Here is a 15,532-nt window from a genome sequence, read left to right as displayed (position 1 = left end):
CATGAATAATCAGATCTAGAGAATCAATATTAATTGCCTTTCTCATACAAAGTTTTTTTATCAAGTGACAGTCTCATCTCATATCATTTCGAGAATCATGCATACCAATTAAACACAGGTTAAACAAACCACAATCCTTCAACAAATAGTAAAAATTTGAATATTTTTAAGACATTACCTAATATTATGGTCCTCCAAGCTGTAATGTGTTTCTTGAACAATGCTCAGAAAACGGAAATAAATCCAACCGAAGAACTTGGATTATTGCACAGCTATGTAAGAGTTGGATGGTTGGTACCTGCGTGAGTTGCGTCTAGTTAAAACTTAAGACATCGTGAGAGACAAATAGAAACAAAACCCACATCAAATGCATATGAAACATGTATTCCCAACTTTTTACTATGCTTTACATATAGGGCAAACAGCTCCAATTTAAGCAACCAACTTCATAATTAGGTGCATAATAGAAACCAAAAACAATTACAGAAATAATAATAATAATAATAGTGACATGTATTACACAATGAAGATGATAATATATAAATAATAGTTTAATGAACTCCTTCCATTTACATATTGAGAGATTGATCATACCTTCACAGTGATTGATTCAACGGTGATTAAGATCACATATTGAGAGAGAGTAGGGTTGGATCGATTGAAGGACTGCGAATTTAGGGTTGGATATGTGATTAATCACATACATATTTACATAATTTGCTAAATAAATCCAAACACAAAACATACCTTGATTAGGATGATGGAGTAGTCACAGAGAAAAGGATGGATAATTGAGTTATGGTTTTGTGATACCGAGGTAAAGTCATTCACACGATTGAATATTATTTAAAAGGGATTACAAATATGCTACCGATAGGGTTAGAAGGGTGAATTGAATCTGAAACAGCTGCTGCATAGACGATGTGATTTTGAATTTGAATGTTTGGAGTATAATATTGGATTTTTTATTTGAATTTAGTTAAATAAAATTATCCAACCGGCTAGTAGAACAAACATCATCAAGTAGTGGTTCAAAAGATGAGCATGGTTGGTTAACGGACGTGGGTTCGGTTAGTATAAGACAATATGATTAACCTTCAAATCCATTATGTTCTCTAGCTGTTGAAAAATGGGAAAACTCTAACATATATAAGCACCGAGTTTACTTTTAACATATATTCCTTTATGAAATCATGAGCGTATATTTATTTATTTAGTGATAGAGTTACGCATTCAAGTTATGACGTCACAGTGAACTAAATTGGGCAGTGTCATTAGCTTTCTACTACTAGTACAAAACCCGCGCGATGCGGCTGGCGCAACAGTTTACTACGTGATACTCATTTTCTGCTAGTTTTATCAATTCTCTCGTAATATATGTATAGTATGTTTGTTTGTTTCCTTGCACGTATTACTGATGTAGTATATTCGATTATAATAGCTTACACATGAATAAAAAAAATCACTTATAGACTGTCATTTAAAAAATAACAATATTAAAAGACACGCAAATCTCAATTATCTCATCTAGACGTTCGACCTAGCCTAGGGGTGTTGTCCAAGTGCTCTTGCAAGCTACAATTTCTCTCAAGTTTGAGCTTATTTCCCAATACAAAGTTTCTTTCAAGTGTCTTCACTTCCCAAGTTTAATCTTTTCTTTTTTTCTCCCGCAAGAGGCTACAATTCATCATCTTATAACCCATCTTGATACAACGAGTCACTTACTCCAAGCATCACATGATCAATATTATGATGTTCTTTCATAACCTGCAATTCTACAAATATCAAATTTGAAATCAAATGCTCAATAAAACATCATTCAAGTTTAACAACACATAAATTTGATATGTTATGAACTAAAGATTCAAAAAATAAACATTAAAGCAATTGTAAAATTCACAATAATAGGCAGCTTCGATCATTGTAAACTCATAAAAATTGACTCCCGGTTTAAGATTTAGCTATTTAAAAAATTAGCACATCCATAATATCATACTCATGGTTCACACCAATACTTTAATGAACTACATTACTAAATAACATTAAAGAACTATGATCTATTATTTTCATCAATCACCAGTTGTGATGTAGCCAAGTCTAAGATATAGAAAACTAACTGCTCATAAAATGAAAAAAAAATTATCTAGACTACAGCCAAGAAATATGCATAATCAGTTACTTCAAAATCAAAATGTTGATGGAGAAACATGCATACTAACCTACCAAACGGATGTTTTACCCATGGCATCTACTTTGTAGTCTCTGGACTCCATCCTTGATATGTTCCTTCATACACCTGGTAGTGCACATAATAAAGATAACTATTACTCTAAAAACAAATCAGCACACTCTACAGGAAGATTTGTACTCTTTAGTTATAGCAATTACTAAAGCAAACGTTGTAACAAATGTTGCAATAAAAGCCACTGGTTAGCTGTGACAGTTTGAAACTAATTAATTACATTAAAACATAACAAGTTGACATATGTAATAATAATAAAAAAACAACTATAGTGAAAATTAACAAGCTTTTAAGCTTCATAAAATATCATAAGTTGTAAAATATTATATGATAAGTTGGCATAGTTTTTTAACGTATGTTGTGTTTAGTCAAGAAGTGCAATACAAATAAAGAAATATTAGGTTTTATATAATCATACTATTATTTAGTGTAATTAAAATGCTTAATAATTATTAAAACTTTGTTTTGCACAGATTTGAGTGGTTACTGTAAATATGAGCCCAAACCGGTTCAGGTTGAAACCGAATCAGTTCTGTCAAAGAAAGTCAAATCGGTTAGGGTCAAAACCGGTTTTTGAAGGGGAAATAGATTTGACCGGGTTACAACCAGTTTGGTTTGGTCTTGACCAGGTTAAAGCTGGTTCGGTTCGGGTTTGATCGATGCCGTGTATAGGGTTACAACCGATATTAACCCTACAGTTCGGTTTTAATAGAGCAATAGTTGTAACTCAAATCTGTTTAACAAAAAGGATGATACCGTATTTTTGAAGAAGTTCATTTAAACCTGCAACTTTGACTATTTAACAGTCAAACCAATCGTAGGGAAGTTCGTTTATGTTCATTACTTAATAAACGAACCTAAACAGACTTTTTTTTATTTAACGAACGAACATGTACATACGTTTTGTTCATTCATTTATGTACGTGAAAGCCAAGATATATGATAATATCATATATGGATGAGCAAAATCGGTACCGAATCGATACCAAAGTTTAAAGTTTCGGGATCGGTACGGTACCGGTATTTCCCGATTTTTGCCTTCGGTAACGGTATAATCCAGGTACCGGTACCGAACTGAATATTTCGGCACCGATACCGGCACCAAGAATTTGAGATTTTCGGGATCGGTATTTTTCTCATCCCTAATATCATATATCCCTTAAAAATACAATATTTTTAAATTCGTGAAATTTATACCCTTATTCAAAATGTTCATTAGAAACAGAAGAGTATAATGATCACACATTCAAAATCATCAGCCACTTCATTTAAGCTAGATACACTCGATAAAATAAGTGTCCAACTGCATTTACCATAACGTGTCGATCACATTTGAGTAGTTTATGATCAATAATCTCCTCCCCGTATGTAGTGTCTGCCCCATATTGAGATGCCCTCTGAATTTGATATTAAATGGTTTGATATAAGATATTCAATTATTATGAATAATTTTTTAATTGAAATCATACCTGAAGACCATCCATTGCTGTCTAGTAACCCCTTTGTAGCTACATTGACAAACATGAAACTGCTTTGACTCGTTAACAAACTTCACATGCTCTTCTGATGGACTCGCCTTGAATTTAATTTGAGACCCAATCATCTATCAATAATCAAAATTGACCCAAAAAAGTACAAAACTAACAAACCATAAATCTGAATCTATAACAATCTTCAATTAAGAAAATTACAATTTGAACAAGTTTAATACCAGTAATCGAAGAAGCCAAAGCCGGTAATGGATGTCTCAGAAGACCATAACTCAGTTTAAAACCCTAATTGTAATGTTTTTTGAATTTTGAATCACACAAAAAACCCGCTTCGTCTGATATTGAGAGAGTTTGAAATGGTGTGAAGATTTAATGCAGTAACCATTTGTACACCATGCACAATTCATTGTAAGAGCATTCTCATCCGTACCCGTATCCCTAAACCAAAAATTACACTAAAACTCACTATATTTTCTCTCTCCATTTCAATTAAATAATACTTTTTTATACCTTTATTATTAACTTTTCTCTTTCTCTCACTCACAACCACTTTCAAAAAATATTAAAAAATTATAGGGGGTGAACAGTAACTTTTCAAATATACAGAAAAATCACTGTTTTTTCTAAAATATAAAACCTCTTTACTCATAACACCCAAAATCACTCTCTAAATTATAAAAAACACCCCTCACATAATATGAGGGGTTGGATGAGAATGCTCTAATCTCTTAATTTTTCAACACCATCGGTTCTCTCTCATTATATACAGTAATAGATTAGGGCCGGCTACGAAAAAGCAAAAAAAAAATTGAAATTTTTTTGGACCAAGAGTATTTTGTTGAGTTTAAACAATTTAATTTTTATATGAGTTTACTTGATTATAATTGGGTTGTGTAAAAACTTTTGTATAAAAATATGAGCTACTCGAGATCAAATACATAAAAAGCTCGAAACAAGCCGAGCTTTCTCATGCTCGAGCCCCAAATAAAGCTCGTTTAGCTATCGAGCTCCAGCTTGTGCCTGATTGGTTGTTAATCGTTGAAGCAGAAAAGAAAGAAAGAAAGTTGGGGTTATTGAATTTGAATGTGTTTATGGGTAGAAAAGAAAGAAAATGGTGGACTTGGTTTCAACTGTTTGCTTGTGTTTATGTGATTTCCCGAATTCGCTTCTTACTTTCTATTTCCTCTTTAAAATAAACGTCATTAATGTTGCTCGGGTTTTGGACGTCTTTGAGTGACAAGAAAGGTCAGCCATTTGGACGGGTTGCCATGAAGCTAAAGGCATCCTTATGTTCTAGTTAGTCTCTGGTTCTTTTTCTTTTTTGGGTTTTCACCAACTCGATCGATTTTAATTTCATTCATTACCGAATAGGACTTAAAATTTGTGGTTAAATCATTTTTTAATCTTTCAAGTTAATAAGCTTTTTTTTATATATATATATAAATATGGTTTATATTTACTCTTAAACCATCATCATATTGAAAGAGCCATAATGAATCTAAATTACCAACAGTCAAACTCGCCCATTTTGGTGACCCTAATCAGTATCTATTAAGACTCAATAACTGATAAAACAAACAACGAAGTCAAACTCGCCCATTTCAGCCGGTATGCAAATACAAAACCTCGATCTTCAACTTTTTGCGACCAATTGTACATACTTCCCATTAACAGCAAATTTAGAACTTGAATTAATCTGCACAAAAATCATATTTTAGGAGAAAAAAGGGATTACTCCATAGAAGAGTAACCAATTTTGAAAGCTAACATATAATTTATTAATTTGTGTCAAATATTAAAAACGAACGTGACGAAACGAAATATGAATACCGTCCAGTCGCGGTAGGCAAGTTCATTAGAAAACTCAGAGCCATTGTTTTTAATAATATTATTCTTAAGGGAAGAAGATTTCATGGCATCCAACCAGCTAGCAGAACAAACATCATCAAGTAGTTTCGATGATGAGCATGGTTGGTTAACGGACGTGGGCTCGGTTAGTATAGGAGCAATGTGATTAACCTTCGAATCCATTATGTTCTCTAGTTGTTGATCAATGTAAGAATTTAAGTAACAGTATATGTAATAATATAACATAAACAAATAAAAACAACACAAATAATGAAAAATATGTACCAATATTATGAGATTCTAATACAACTATTTTGTTTCTTACAACTAAAAAAGACCTAAAAAACTCTTAACATATATAAGACGAAACATTTTATATTTAGCATATATTTATCACCTTATATTATTGATTTAGTATGTTGAAATAGGTAATTATGATTTTAAATATAATAATAATAATAATAATAATAATATAATGTTCGTTTTTGAATGTCATGAACATCAGGGCTAGCTCATATAACTCATATAAGCGCATATCAACAACCCATTAAGCTCTGGCCCACAGACAACTTGCTACAAGCCCATTAACTCTCTTACTCACAACATAGAGGTGCACAAAAATCCCGGAACTGGACCAAAAAAAAACCCGAAACCGGATTTTTTTATACCCGGGTTTTTAATACCCGAACCTACCCGTTGGCTACGGATAGGGTATGCATTTCAGTACCAAAACCCGGACCCAATTTGTACCCGGTAATACCCGAAAACCCGAACTGGTACCATACCCGAACCCGGTTTATTCCAATCCCTGAAACTGGGTTTTTCAAATACCCTATTTATACCTGAAATTACCCGAAAAATACCCAAAAATACCCCTAAAAAGTGCAACTTTTTAAAAATCTAATCTATACCCGAAAATAACCCAAAAATAGGGTTTTTCAATACTTCAAAATAGGGTATTCAAATACCCGATTTTAGAATACCAGGTTCTATACCCGACCCGAACCCGAGGCATAGGGTATGGTTTTTAAAGACAATACTCAGACCCGAACCCGTCACGGTTATTGCCAATACCCGATTTCCAATACTCGATCATACCCGAAACCGATTCCATACCAAGAAATGAGTAATTGAAAAACTCGATATGTGCACCTCTACACAAACATATGAGCACAATTATACCCTTGGATACAATTTGAAAGAATATGAAAATAACAACACTTCACATTTTCAACAAATCTACATATTTGTTCATCATGGGCCTAAAACCTTAAGCCATTTGAAGGAGGAACACCGTCCTACACACCTTGGTACTTTGATATTGATACCGCTAGGCTACAATGTCTTTTATGATAAAAAGATAAAATAAAACAACATAAAATAGTATCATGTTTTGTGGTTTAAATGTAACTATATTATGTACGCATATACCTTTTATTATAAATTTATAATTTAAAGTATTAATATAAAAAAAAAACAAAACTAATAGAACACTTGTAATTATTAACAAACACCAAACAAAAAAAAGAAGAGAAAAAATGAGTTTTATAGAATTCATGGTAACCCGATTACCTATCTACAATGTAATGCTGTAATGTAGTTGATTGTTAATTAGGGTTAGAATGATGTGTAGTACTATAGACCACTAAGGGGCTGTTTGTTTACATCTGAATGGTACAATTCAGATGTAAACATCTAATTCATTCAGACTTCAGACTGTTTGGTTCCAAACAGAAAAACATTTGAATGGTTAAAATTAGGTCTGAATCATTCAGACTTATTGTTGTTGCTGAATGGTACAGAAACTCATTCAGATATGACTCATTTAGATTTAAATGAACCAAACAGCCATAAGTCACTAACCACAATGTTACACAATTAATCTCCTAAATAGACAAGTGACACCAATGTTGTCATACATTAAATGTGCTTGATGTGGAAATTAAAGTTTTAGTGTAGATATTTTAACTATTGATAATATGTAATCTATGGTATAAATAGGTGATGCACGTATAACCAAAAGGAACCTTTGACAAATCTATAATATATATAAACAAAAACATAAAAATTCTACGTGTCGTGATGTGGTCCCTTTTTTTAAAGTCACCAGATTTGCTTGATTTTTAAATAGAGGTTTATCATGCTTTTGACCCGAATTCATGGGTATAGGTCTTACCAAACCTAGATATTCCTTAAACGGGTTATAACATCTCATTAAATAAAAACTTATTCTCACCAAATTATTGATGTAAAAATCCTATAAAATAGGATATACTAAAAATTAATATCTTCTTTATTTTAAAAAAGATATGTATATTATTTAAGTTAAAAAATCAATTTTATAGTAAAATAAATAAACGGGTCTTGGGTCTCATCAAACCATAAGTATATTATTAACTTTCATAAATATTATTTGTAATTAAAAAAACCAATTTTATAGTAAAAAAAAGTAAACGTGTCTTGGGTCTCATCAAAACCATATAGCTTTAAAACCGGGTTATAACATCTCATTTATTTGTGAAACAATTTATCATCAAACTATAAGTATATTATTAACTTTCATACAATAAAAAAATATAAATTCAAAAAATAAATAAATATTAGATCAAACAATATAAAACAATCCCATAATACGGGGGATAAAAACTAGTGATTATATACTTATGTACAGATAATCAATTTCATGTATAACAAATTCGACTTAATATAAAAATATATAATATTTTCGTCTTTCACATAAGAGTCATTAATACATAACATTTTAAAATTTTATTTTTCTTCATGTGATAAGCTATTTCAAATATGTTCTAGCAAATCAGATCGGAGGTTGTTATGCGTTTCTCTATGGTCATCTTAAAAAAAATTCTCTACGGTAATCTTAAAAAATGTTTTTTAAATTTAATGTGCGACGGTCTAGAGACCCAGGTCATCTTTGACCAAACTCCTTGCCCAACCGCCATCTCTCAAGAAACACGTGAAGCCTAAACTCCCCTAATTCGTTCGACATGTATCGATGTTCGGGCGCTTTGCTTCAATTTTGAACGGGAACATGCCTTATTTGACCTAAGGTAAAATAAGTGATTTCAAAGGAAGTGACTAAAGGAGTCTTCATATATCATCACCTAAGTATAAGTATAATAAAGTGATTAAAACATCATTGTCAATATTTCACTTTATCACTAAAAAACCAAAATAATTCAGCACGAACATGGCAAGTGGGTTCGTGCTATTGACCACTAAATTAAAAAATACTTTAACAAAGGAAAAAGCGTGATTTATTTGTTCTATGATTTCTCCAAATCTTACATACTTTTCAAATCAAGTTTATCTTAGATATTAATTTTCCTATTTTTTTACCTATCATTATATTTTCTTTTTCTATTTTACCTATTATTACAATCATACTTTATTAAACACTTCAAAAGCTATTTTTAGGGCCAATATCATAGAAAAAGTATACCGACATTTACTTGTCAACAACAACAATACATGTACATGTAAAAACTATTAATTTCCAAAATAAAAATAATAATAATTAAATAAAAAACCACTCAACCCGATTTTACTACTTTTTTGAACAACAAACGAAAACTTAAATATAATTAAAGAAACCATAGATATACAACCAAACCTGTACTAGCAAGTGACTAGCTTACAACCAAACAAGTATCACAAAACAAACAAACCCCTCTCCACACCTTAAACCTACGCCAACCCTTTCATTACAAATTCTATAATACATATAAAAAAATATTAATTAAAATTGTTTTTCGATAACTCAATATAAATGTTTTTTCATTTTAGTTTTTGAAACTATGTATATTATATTATTATATTTTTATAAAATGATACAAATCACAAGTGGCCTTTAGGCATTGTGAAAATACACACATAAAGTACATCTTCATAATTAGAAAAATATATATTTACTTAATTAATAGTAATTCCATATAACCAAACCAAATAGATTCATAAAAAGTAATAAAAACAAAACCCAAAACGTGTAATAAGCATTTAAAAAACCAAAAACTGTACAAAACAGACCAAAGTGTCCAGGTTCATCCTCCCAACCACTTGCCTATATTAACCCCATCACCCCAAACTCCAATAACTCACAAGGCCGTTATTTACTGACTCAACTCAACAACCTAAGTACAACTGTACGAGGTACAAAGATTCCACCAATGGCGGCCATGTCCTCCCTTCAACTCAAAACCCCAATCCAATCCCAAAAACTCACATTCTCAAATGTGTCATTCCAACCAACCCGCAACCGATCTGGAATAAAATACACCAGGAATACAAATACAAATAAAATACACCAGGAATGTTTTATTTGTATTCCTGGTGTATTTTATTCCAGATCGGTTGCGGGTTGATAGAGCCCGATGGGGGCAAGCTCGTGGAGCTTGTGGTCCCCGAGCCCCATCGGGACGTTAAGAAAAGGGAGGCAATGGAGTTGCCGAAGATTAAATTGTCGAATATTGATTTGGAATGGGTTCATGTGTTAAGCGAAGGGTGGGCTAGTCCGTTAAGCGGGTTCATGAGGGAATTCAAGTTCCTCCAAACTCTTCATTTCAACTCGATCCGGTTGGACGATGGGTCGGTTGTTAATATGTCGTTGCCGATTGTGTTGGACATTGATGATGCGCAGAAGAAGAGGATTGGTGCGTCCACTGCTGTTGCGCTTATTGATGCCTCGGATAATCCGGTTGCTATTTTGAATAAGTAAGATTGGGTTTTTTTGTAACTTTTTTTTATGTTTTTAATTGCTCATCTGTTTTGATATGATTGTTGATGAGTTAGAGTACGGTTTATAATCCGGTTGGGTCAATGATTTGGTTTTGGCTTTATGATTTGGGTTTACGGTTTATAATCCGATTGGGTCAATGATTTGGTTTTGGCTTTATGATTTGGGTTTACTGTTTGGGTTCGTGATTTGGGTTTTGGGTTCACAATTAGTGTTATGGGTTTAAGGTTATGGTTTATGATTTGGGTTTAGGGTTTAAGGTTTCGTTTCGTAATTTGGGTTTTGGGTTTAAGGTTTTGGTCACGATTTGGGTTTGGGGTTTAAGGTTTTGGTCACGATTTGGGTTTGGGGTTTAAGGTTTTGGATCACGTTTTGGGTTTTGGGTTTGAGGTTTTGGATCACGTTTTGGGTTTAAGGATTCGGTTCATGATTTGGGTTTTGGGTTTGGGTTTAAGGTTTTGGTTCACGATTTGGGTTTTGCATTTAAGGTTTTGGATCACGTTCTGGGTTTACGATTTTTGTTTTAAGGTTTTGGTTCACAATTTGGGTTTTTTGGTTTTTGTAATTTCTAAAGTAATATTTATTATATTATTTTGTCGGGTGAAATAAACGAGTTAGTGGAACGATAATAATAATAGCAAAATATGAATACTTAGTAGGATAATTAGATGGGATTAGATATGGACCAAAAGGAAATATGGGCCTTCGGTCCATGGGCTTAAGGGAGTATAAATACCCCCTTAAACCCCAAGCCTTTCCATTCCATCCATTTATCCATCCTAATCTCTACACACTCCAAAACACACACAACCCGAACCAAGATCCAAAGGCGAGGACCCGAGCTCGTTGGTGCTAGATCGTCGTGACGAACCAAAGCAACAAGACCAGCTCGTGTACGTAGTTCGACTCATTTACGGTACGTTTATATCGAGAACTTGTTCGTTTAGGTTTGGATTAGTATAGAAATGATAGATCTGTGTTTGTATGGTAAAAACGAATCCAACAAAGCTAAACTTACTGAAAATGGATATGATTTGATGGGTTAATCGATTGATAAAAGAACCCGTAACCTATATGCCTAAATCGCACCCTTTAAACATCGATGTTAGGTCGATTTGATGGTTGGGGTTTGTAGGCGCTGGTCAGACGATTCCGTGGATACCTAAATCGAGTTATTTGGTTAAGAAACGAAGATGATTAAGGGATTTAAGGACGAACAGTACCTGCAGCTAGACAACTTCGCCTGCAAGCTAAGTTCGCCTGATGAACTTCGCCTGCAAAGCTAAGTTCGCCTGATGACAACTTCGCTGCAAAGCTAAGTTCGCCTGATGACAACTTCGCCTGCAAAGCTAAGTTCTCCTGATGACAACTTCGCCTGCAAAGCTAAGTTCACCTAAGGTTTAACTTCGCCTAAAGCTAAGTTCGCCTAAGGTTTAACTTCGCCTAAAGTCAAGTTCGATTAGAAAATAAATTAAAAACGATAAGTAAAAGTAAGCTAATACTAGGCCACCAGATTAAATCAGGCGAGTATTGATACGTGTAACTTATACAGTCAGCCGAGCTCAGTTAAAGAAGGGATTTACAACTATCGGAGGAAGAAGCAGAGTTCAGGTGAGTTCTAGCCCCATTTATGTGTTATGTTTTCGGGGCTGTGTGCATACTCGATATGTTTGTTAATACGCTTATCCTAAGAGATAAGTGTATGCCTTATGTGAATGATGTGATATGTATGAATGATTGCTTGATGGTACGTGAACGATCTTCGGATATTGCATGTACTGTCAGGTTGTAACGCTATGTATAAGGTAAGTATGATATGTATGCTTATGTGTATGAACGTGATAAAGTTAATAAAAGAAGGAAATGATGGTTGTATGGTTACGAAAAGGGTACCGAGCCCTAATAATACTCGAGGTATGATGTATGGTTGTATGGTAACGAAGAGGGAATCGAACCCTACTAATATTCGAGAACTAGGGAACCGAACCCTACTAATATTCGAGGAAAGAGGGTACCGAGCCCTAATAATACTCGAGGAAAGAGGGTACCGAGCCCTAATAATACTCAAGGAAAGAGGGTACCGAGCCCTAATAATACTCGAGGAAGGAGGGTACCGAGCCCTAATAATACTCGAGGTATGATGTATGGTTGTATGGTAACGAAGAGGGAATCGAACCCTACTAATATTCGAGAACTAGGGAACCGAACCCTACTAATATTCGAGGAAAGAGGGTACCGAGCCCTAATAATACTCGAGGAAAGAGGGTACCGAGCCCTAATAATACTCGAGGAAGGAGGGTACCGAGCCCTAATAATTCTCGAGGTATGATGTATGGTTGTATGGTAACGAAGAGGGAATCGAACCCTACTAATATTCGAGAACTAGGGAACCGAACCCTACTAATATTCGAGGAAAGAGGGTACCGAGCCCTAATAATACTCGAGGAAAGAGGGTACCGAGCCCTAATAATACTCGAGGAAGGAGGGTACCGAGCCCTAATAATACTCGAGGAAGGAGGGTACCGAGCCCTAATAATACTCGAGGAATGTAGGGCGTAATGCTCTTTATAACGTAAGATATGAAAGTAAGTTAATACAAAAGAAAGTATGAAAGTATGAATGAAAGAATATAAGTTTATGTGTATTGTATAGTGTATGATTAACTAGAACTCACTCAGCGTAGCTGACTTTTAGTATGCACGCAGGTGAGTAGAATGAGACAGCTAGCTTGAGCGGGCACATGGTGGGCGAATAGGAGACTAGCATCTGAAGACTCAAGATGTTTTAATGTAATTGACGTTTATTTTGAAAGACAAGAATGTTTAATTAAGGCAAGTTTTGGATTGCTGTAACGTTTCATGAAAGTTTTTATATTCCGCGAAAGTTTTAATGAATTCTGATTTGTAAGAACTGTGTTTATGAGTAAATCCGACGCTAAAGTAAAGCTACCGGGTTCGGGGCCTTACAGTTTTGGTTCACGATTTGGGTTTTTTGGTTTTGGTTCACTATTTGGGGTTTTTGTTTTACGATTTTGGTTCTGGGCTTTAGGTTTAGGTTCCCGATTTGGGTTTAGGGTTTAAGTTCACGATTTGGGTTTCGGGTTTAGGATTTAAGATTTACTGAAGATTCAAAGAATATAACTTTAAGTATGGGTTGGTGGATCGGATTGACCCGTAAGTTATCCAACCAATCAAATACAACTTTTTAAAAGTAAAAAGTATAGTTACATTTTAAAGTACTTTGTTTTACTACAACTACTATAGAGCAAGTTAAAAAATTCTCTCTCAACCAATTTACTTATGCAATCAACAACCAATATTAACTTTCTCTTGGTCTTATGTTATAACTTTCCAGCATCGAAATCTACAAGCACAACAAAGAAGAACGAATTGCAAGAACCTGGGGCACAACTGCCCCGGGTCTCCCATACGCTGAAGAAGCCATTACGAGCGCAGGCGATTGGCTAATCGGTGGTGACCTTGAAGTTATCCAACCAATCAAATACAACGATGGACTCGACCAGTACAGACTATCCCCATCACAACTTCGTGCAGAATTCGAAAAACGAAACGCAGACGCAGTATTTGCATTCCAGCTCAGAAACCCGGTTCACAACGGTCACGCTTTGTTAATGACCGACACGAGACGCAGACTTCTTGAAATGGGGTACAGAAACCCGGTCCTTTTACTTCATCCGTTAGGTGGTTTCACAAAAGCAGACGATGTTCCACTTAGTTGGCGTATGAAACAACACCAAAAGGTTAGCAAATTGTTTTTTTTTTATTTTTTTACAAAAATGTTTTATGGAATCGTGTTGATAGTTTTGAAACGGTTTTGATTATATGATCAGGTGCTTGAAGCTGGTGTTCTTGATCCTGAAAACACGGTGGTGTCAATATTTCCGTCTCCAATGCATTATGCAGGACCGACTGAAGTGCAGTGGCATGCTAAGGCCCGGATCAATGCAGGTGCTAACTTTTACATAGTGGGCCGTGATCCAGCTGGCATGGGTCACCCGGTTGAGAAACGAGATCTTTATGATGCTGATCATGGCAAGAAAGTGCTTAGTATGGCGCCTGGGCTTGAACGGTTAAACATTCTTCCTTTCAAGGTACTTAGTTTATAATAATGTTGATTCTAATTTTGATACTATGGTTATTTGATTATTATTGTATTTTATAAGGCAAACAATTGAGGTAACTTGTGATTGCTTATTCCAGGTGGCGGCGTATGATAAGACGCAACAAAAGATGGAATTCTTTGATCCGTCTAGAGCTCAGGATTTCCTCTTCATCTCGGGTACCAAGGTATATATATTTACAACGGAAAGACACTTGGTTTTAACTGATTTTTCATTTATATTTTGTTGTATGCTTACAACTGATTTTTCGTATATGTGTAACAGATGCGAACGCTTGCAAAGAACAGGGAAAACCCGCCAGACGGGTTCATGTGTCCTGGTGGTTGGGAAGTTTTGGTTGAATATTATGATAGTTTGGCTGCAAGTGACACTGGTAGGGTCCCTGAACCCGTCCCTGCTTGAGTTGTGTGACACACGAGCACAAATGCAAACGGTTCAGTCATTGAACCAGAAGGTATCCGCTTCATTGGCCAATATGTCTGGAAATGTTAGACTTGTATGAATATACCAATGTTCTAAATTGTTTTATGGTATGGAGTGTGGATTGTTTTGATGATTGCTACTTATCCAAATAAGTTGAGGCACTTGTGTAATTGCCTCCATGTATAAATTAATGTGCTGGTTCTTGTGCACATTGTAACATATTTTTGTGTCTTAGTTAACACGTATATACTTGTTGGGTTTGAAACACCTTTTGTTTGTGCGCGTGTAACCCTTGATGAGATTGGGGTGTTTTTATGGTCCCGTTTAACGAAAAGTTTTGGACCAAACCGATAACAAAGAATAATGCTTGTAAAATGTATCTGTAAAGTGTAAAGACATAGTTTTTTTCTTTAATCTATAAAATCATACTAAAATAAATATATATTGTTGATTTAACCTTTTTTGTGCTATTAATTTTTTTAGCTTTTTTTTTTCATAAACCTTTGGATATTCAAATGGTAAAAGGTTTTATATTCTCCAAACATTCCATTTTATTAACTTTTTGTGAACCCAACATTATAATTCTGCGCTGAAAACACTGGATCAAACCACTAAACAGAACCACTTTTGCCGGTTCG

The 15,532-nt window shown here is 34.4% G+C and overlaps 1 protein-coding gene across 2 annotated transcripts; it reads left to right on the top strand.

Annotated features, from left to right (window-relative positions):
* The first annotated feature begins 9,618 nt into the window (after positions 1 to 9,618).
* Positions 9,619 to 15,159, top strand: LOC143574374 (ATP sulfurylase 1, chloroplastic-like). Of its 2 annotated transcripts, XM_077059015.1 has the most exons (6): positions 9,619 to 9,897; positions 9,939 to 10,308; positions 13,685 to 14,090; positions 14,181 to 14,441; positions 14,551 to 14,637; positions 14,736 to 15,159. In XM_077059015.1, exons 1-6 carry the CDS (start codon positions 9,765 to 9,767, stop codon positions 14,871 to 14,873), a joined length of 1,395 nt encoding a protein of 464 aa, XP_076915130.1. In that variant the 5' UTR covers positions 9,619 to 9,764; the 3' UTR covers positions 14,874 to 15,159. The 2 variants fall into 2 exon arrangements, with proteins under 2 accessions (XP_076915130.1, XP_076915129.1); XM_077059014.1 differs by lacking the exon at positions 9,619 to 9,897 and having other exon boundaries at positions 9,943 to 10,308.
* The last annotated feature ends 373 nt before the right edge of the window (positions 15,160 to 15,532 follow it).

This window comes from Bidens hawaiensis, unplaced genomic scaffold (assembly GCF_021521415.1).
Source record: "Bidens hawaiensis isolate Kalapana, Puna unplaced genomic scaffold, B.hawaiensis_p1.1 tig00026901_1, whole genome shotgun sequence".
NCBI classification, from domain to species: domain Eukaryota; kingdom Viridiplantae; phylum Streptophyta; class Magnoliopsida; order Asterales; family Asteraceae; genus Bidens; species Bidens hawaiensis.
Note: the sequence above shows the minus strand (reverse complement) of the source record. Positions and strands in the feature narration are given on the sequence as shown.

Bases quoted from the DNA above. Each gene is read 5' to 3' on its own strand.
- LOC143574374 (XM_077059015.1), top strand. From the start codon at position 9,765: ATGGCGGCCATGTCCTCCCTTCAACTCAAAACCCCAATCCAATCCCAA. The intron at 10,309-13,684 runs GTAAGATTGGGT...ATAACTTTCCAG, and splicing joins CCGGTTGCTATTTTGAATAA to CATCGAAATCTACAAGCACA. The intron at 14,442-14,550 runs GTACTTAGTTTA...TGCTTATTCCAG, and splicing joins TAAACATTCTTCCTTTCAAG to GTGGCGGCGTATGATAAGAC.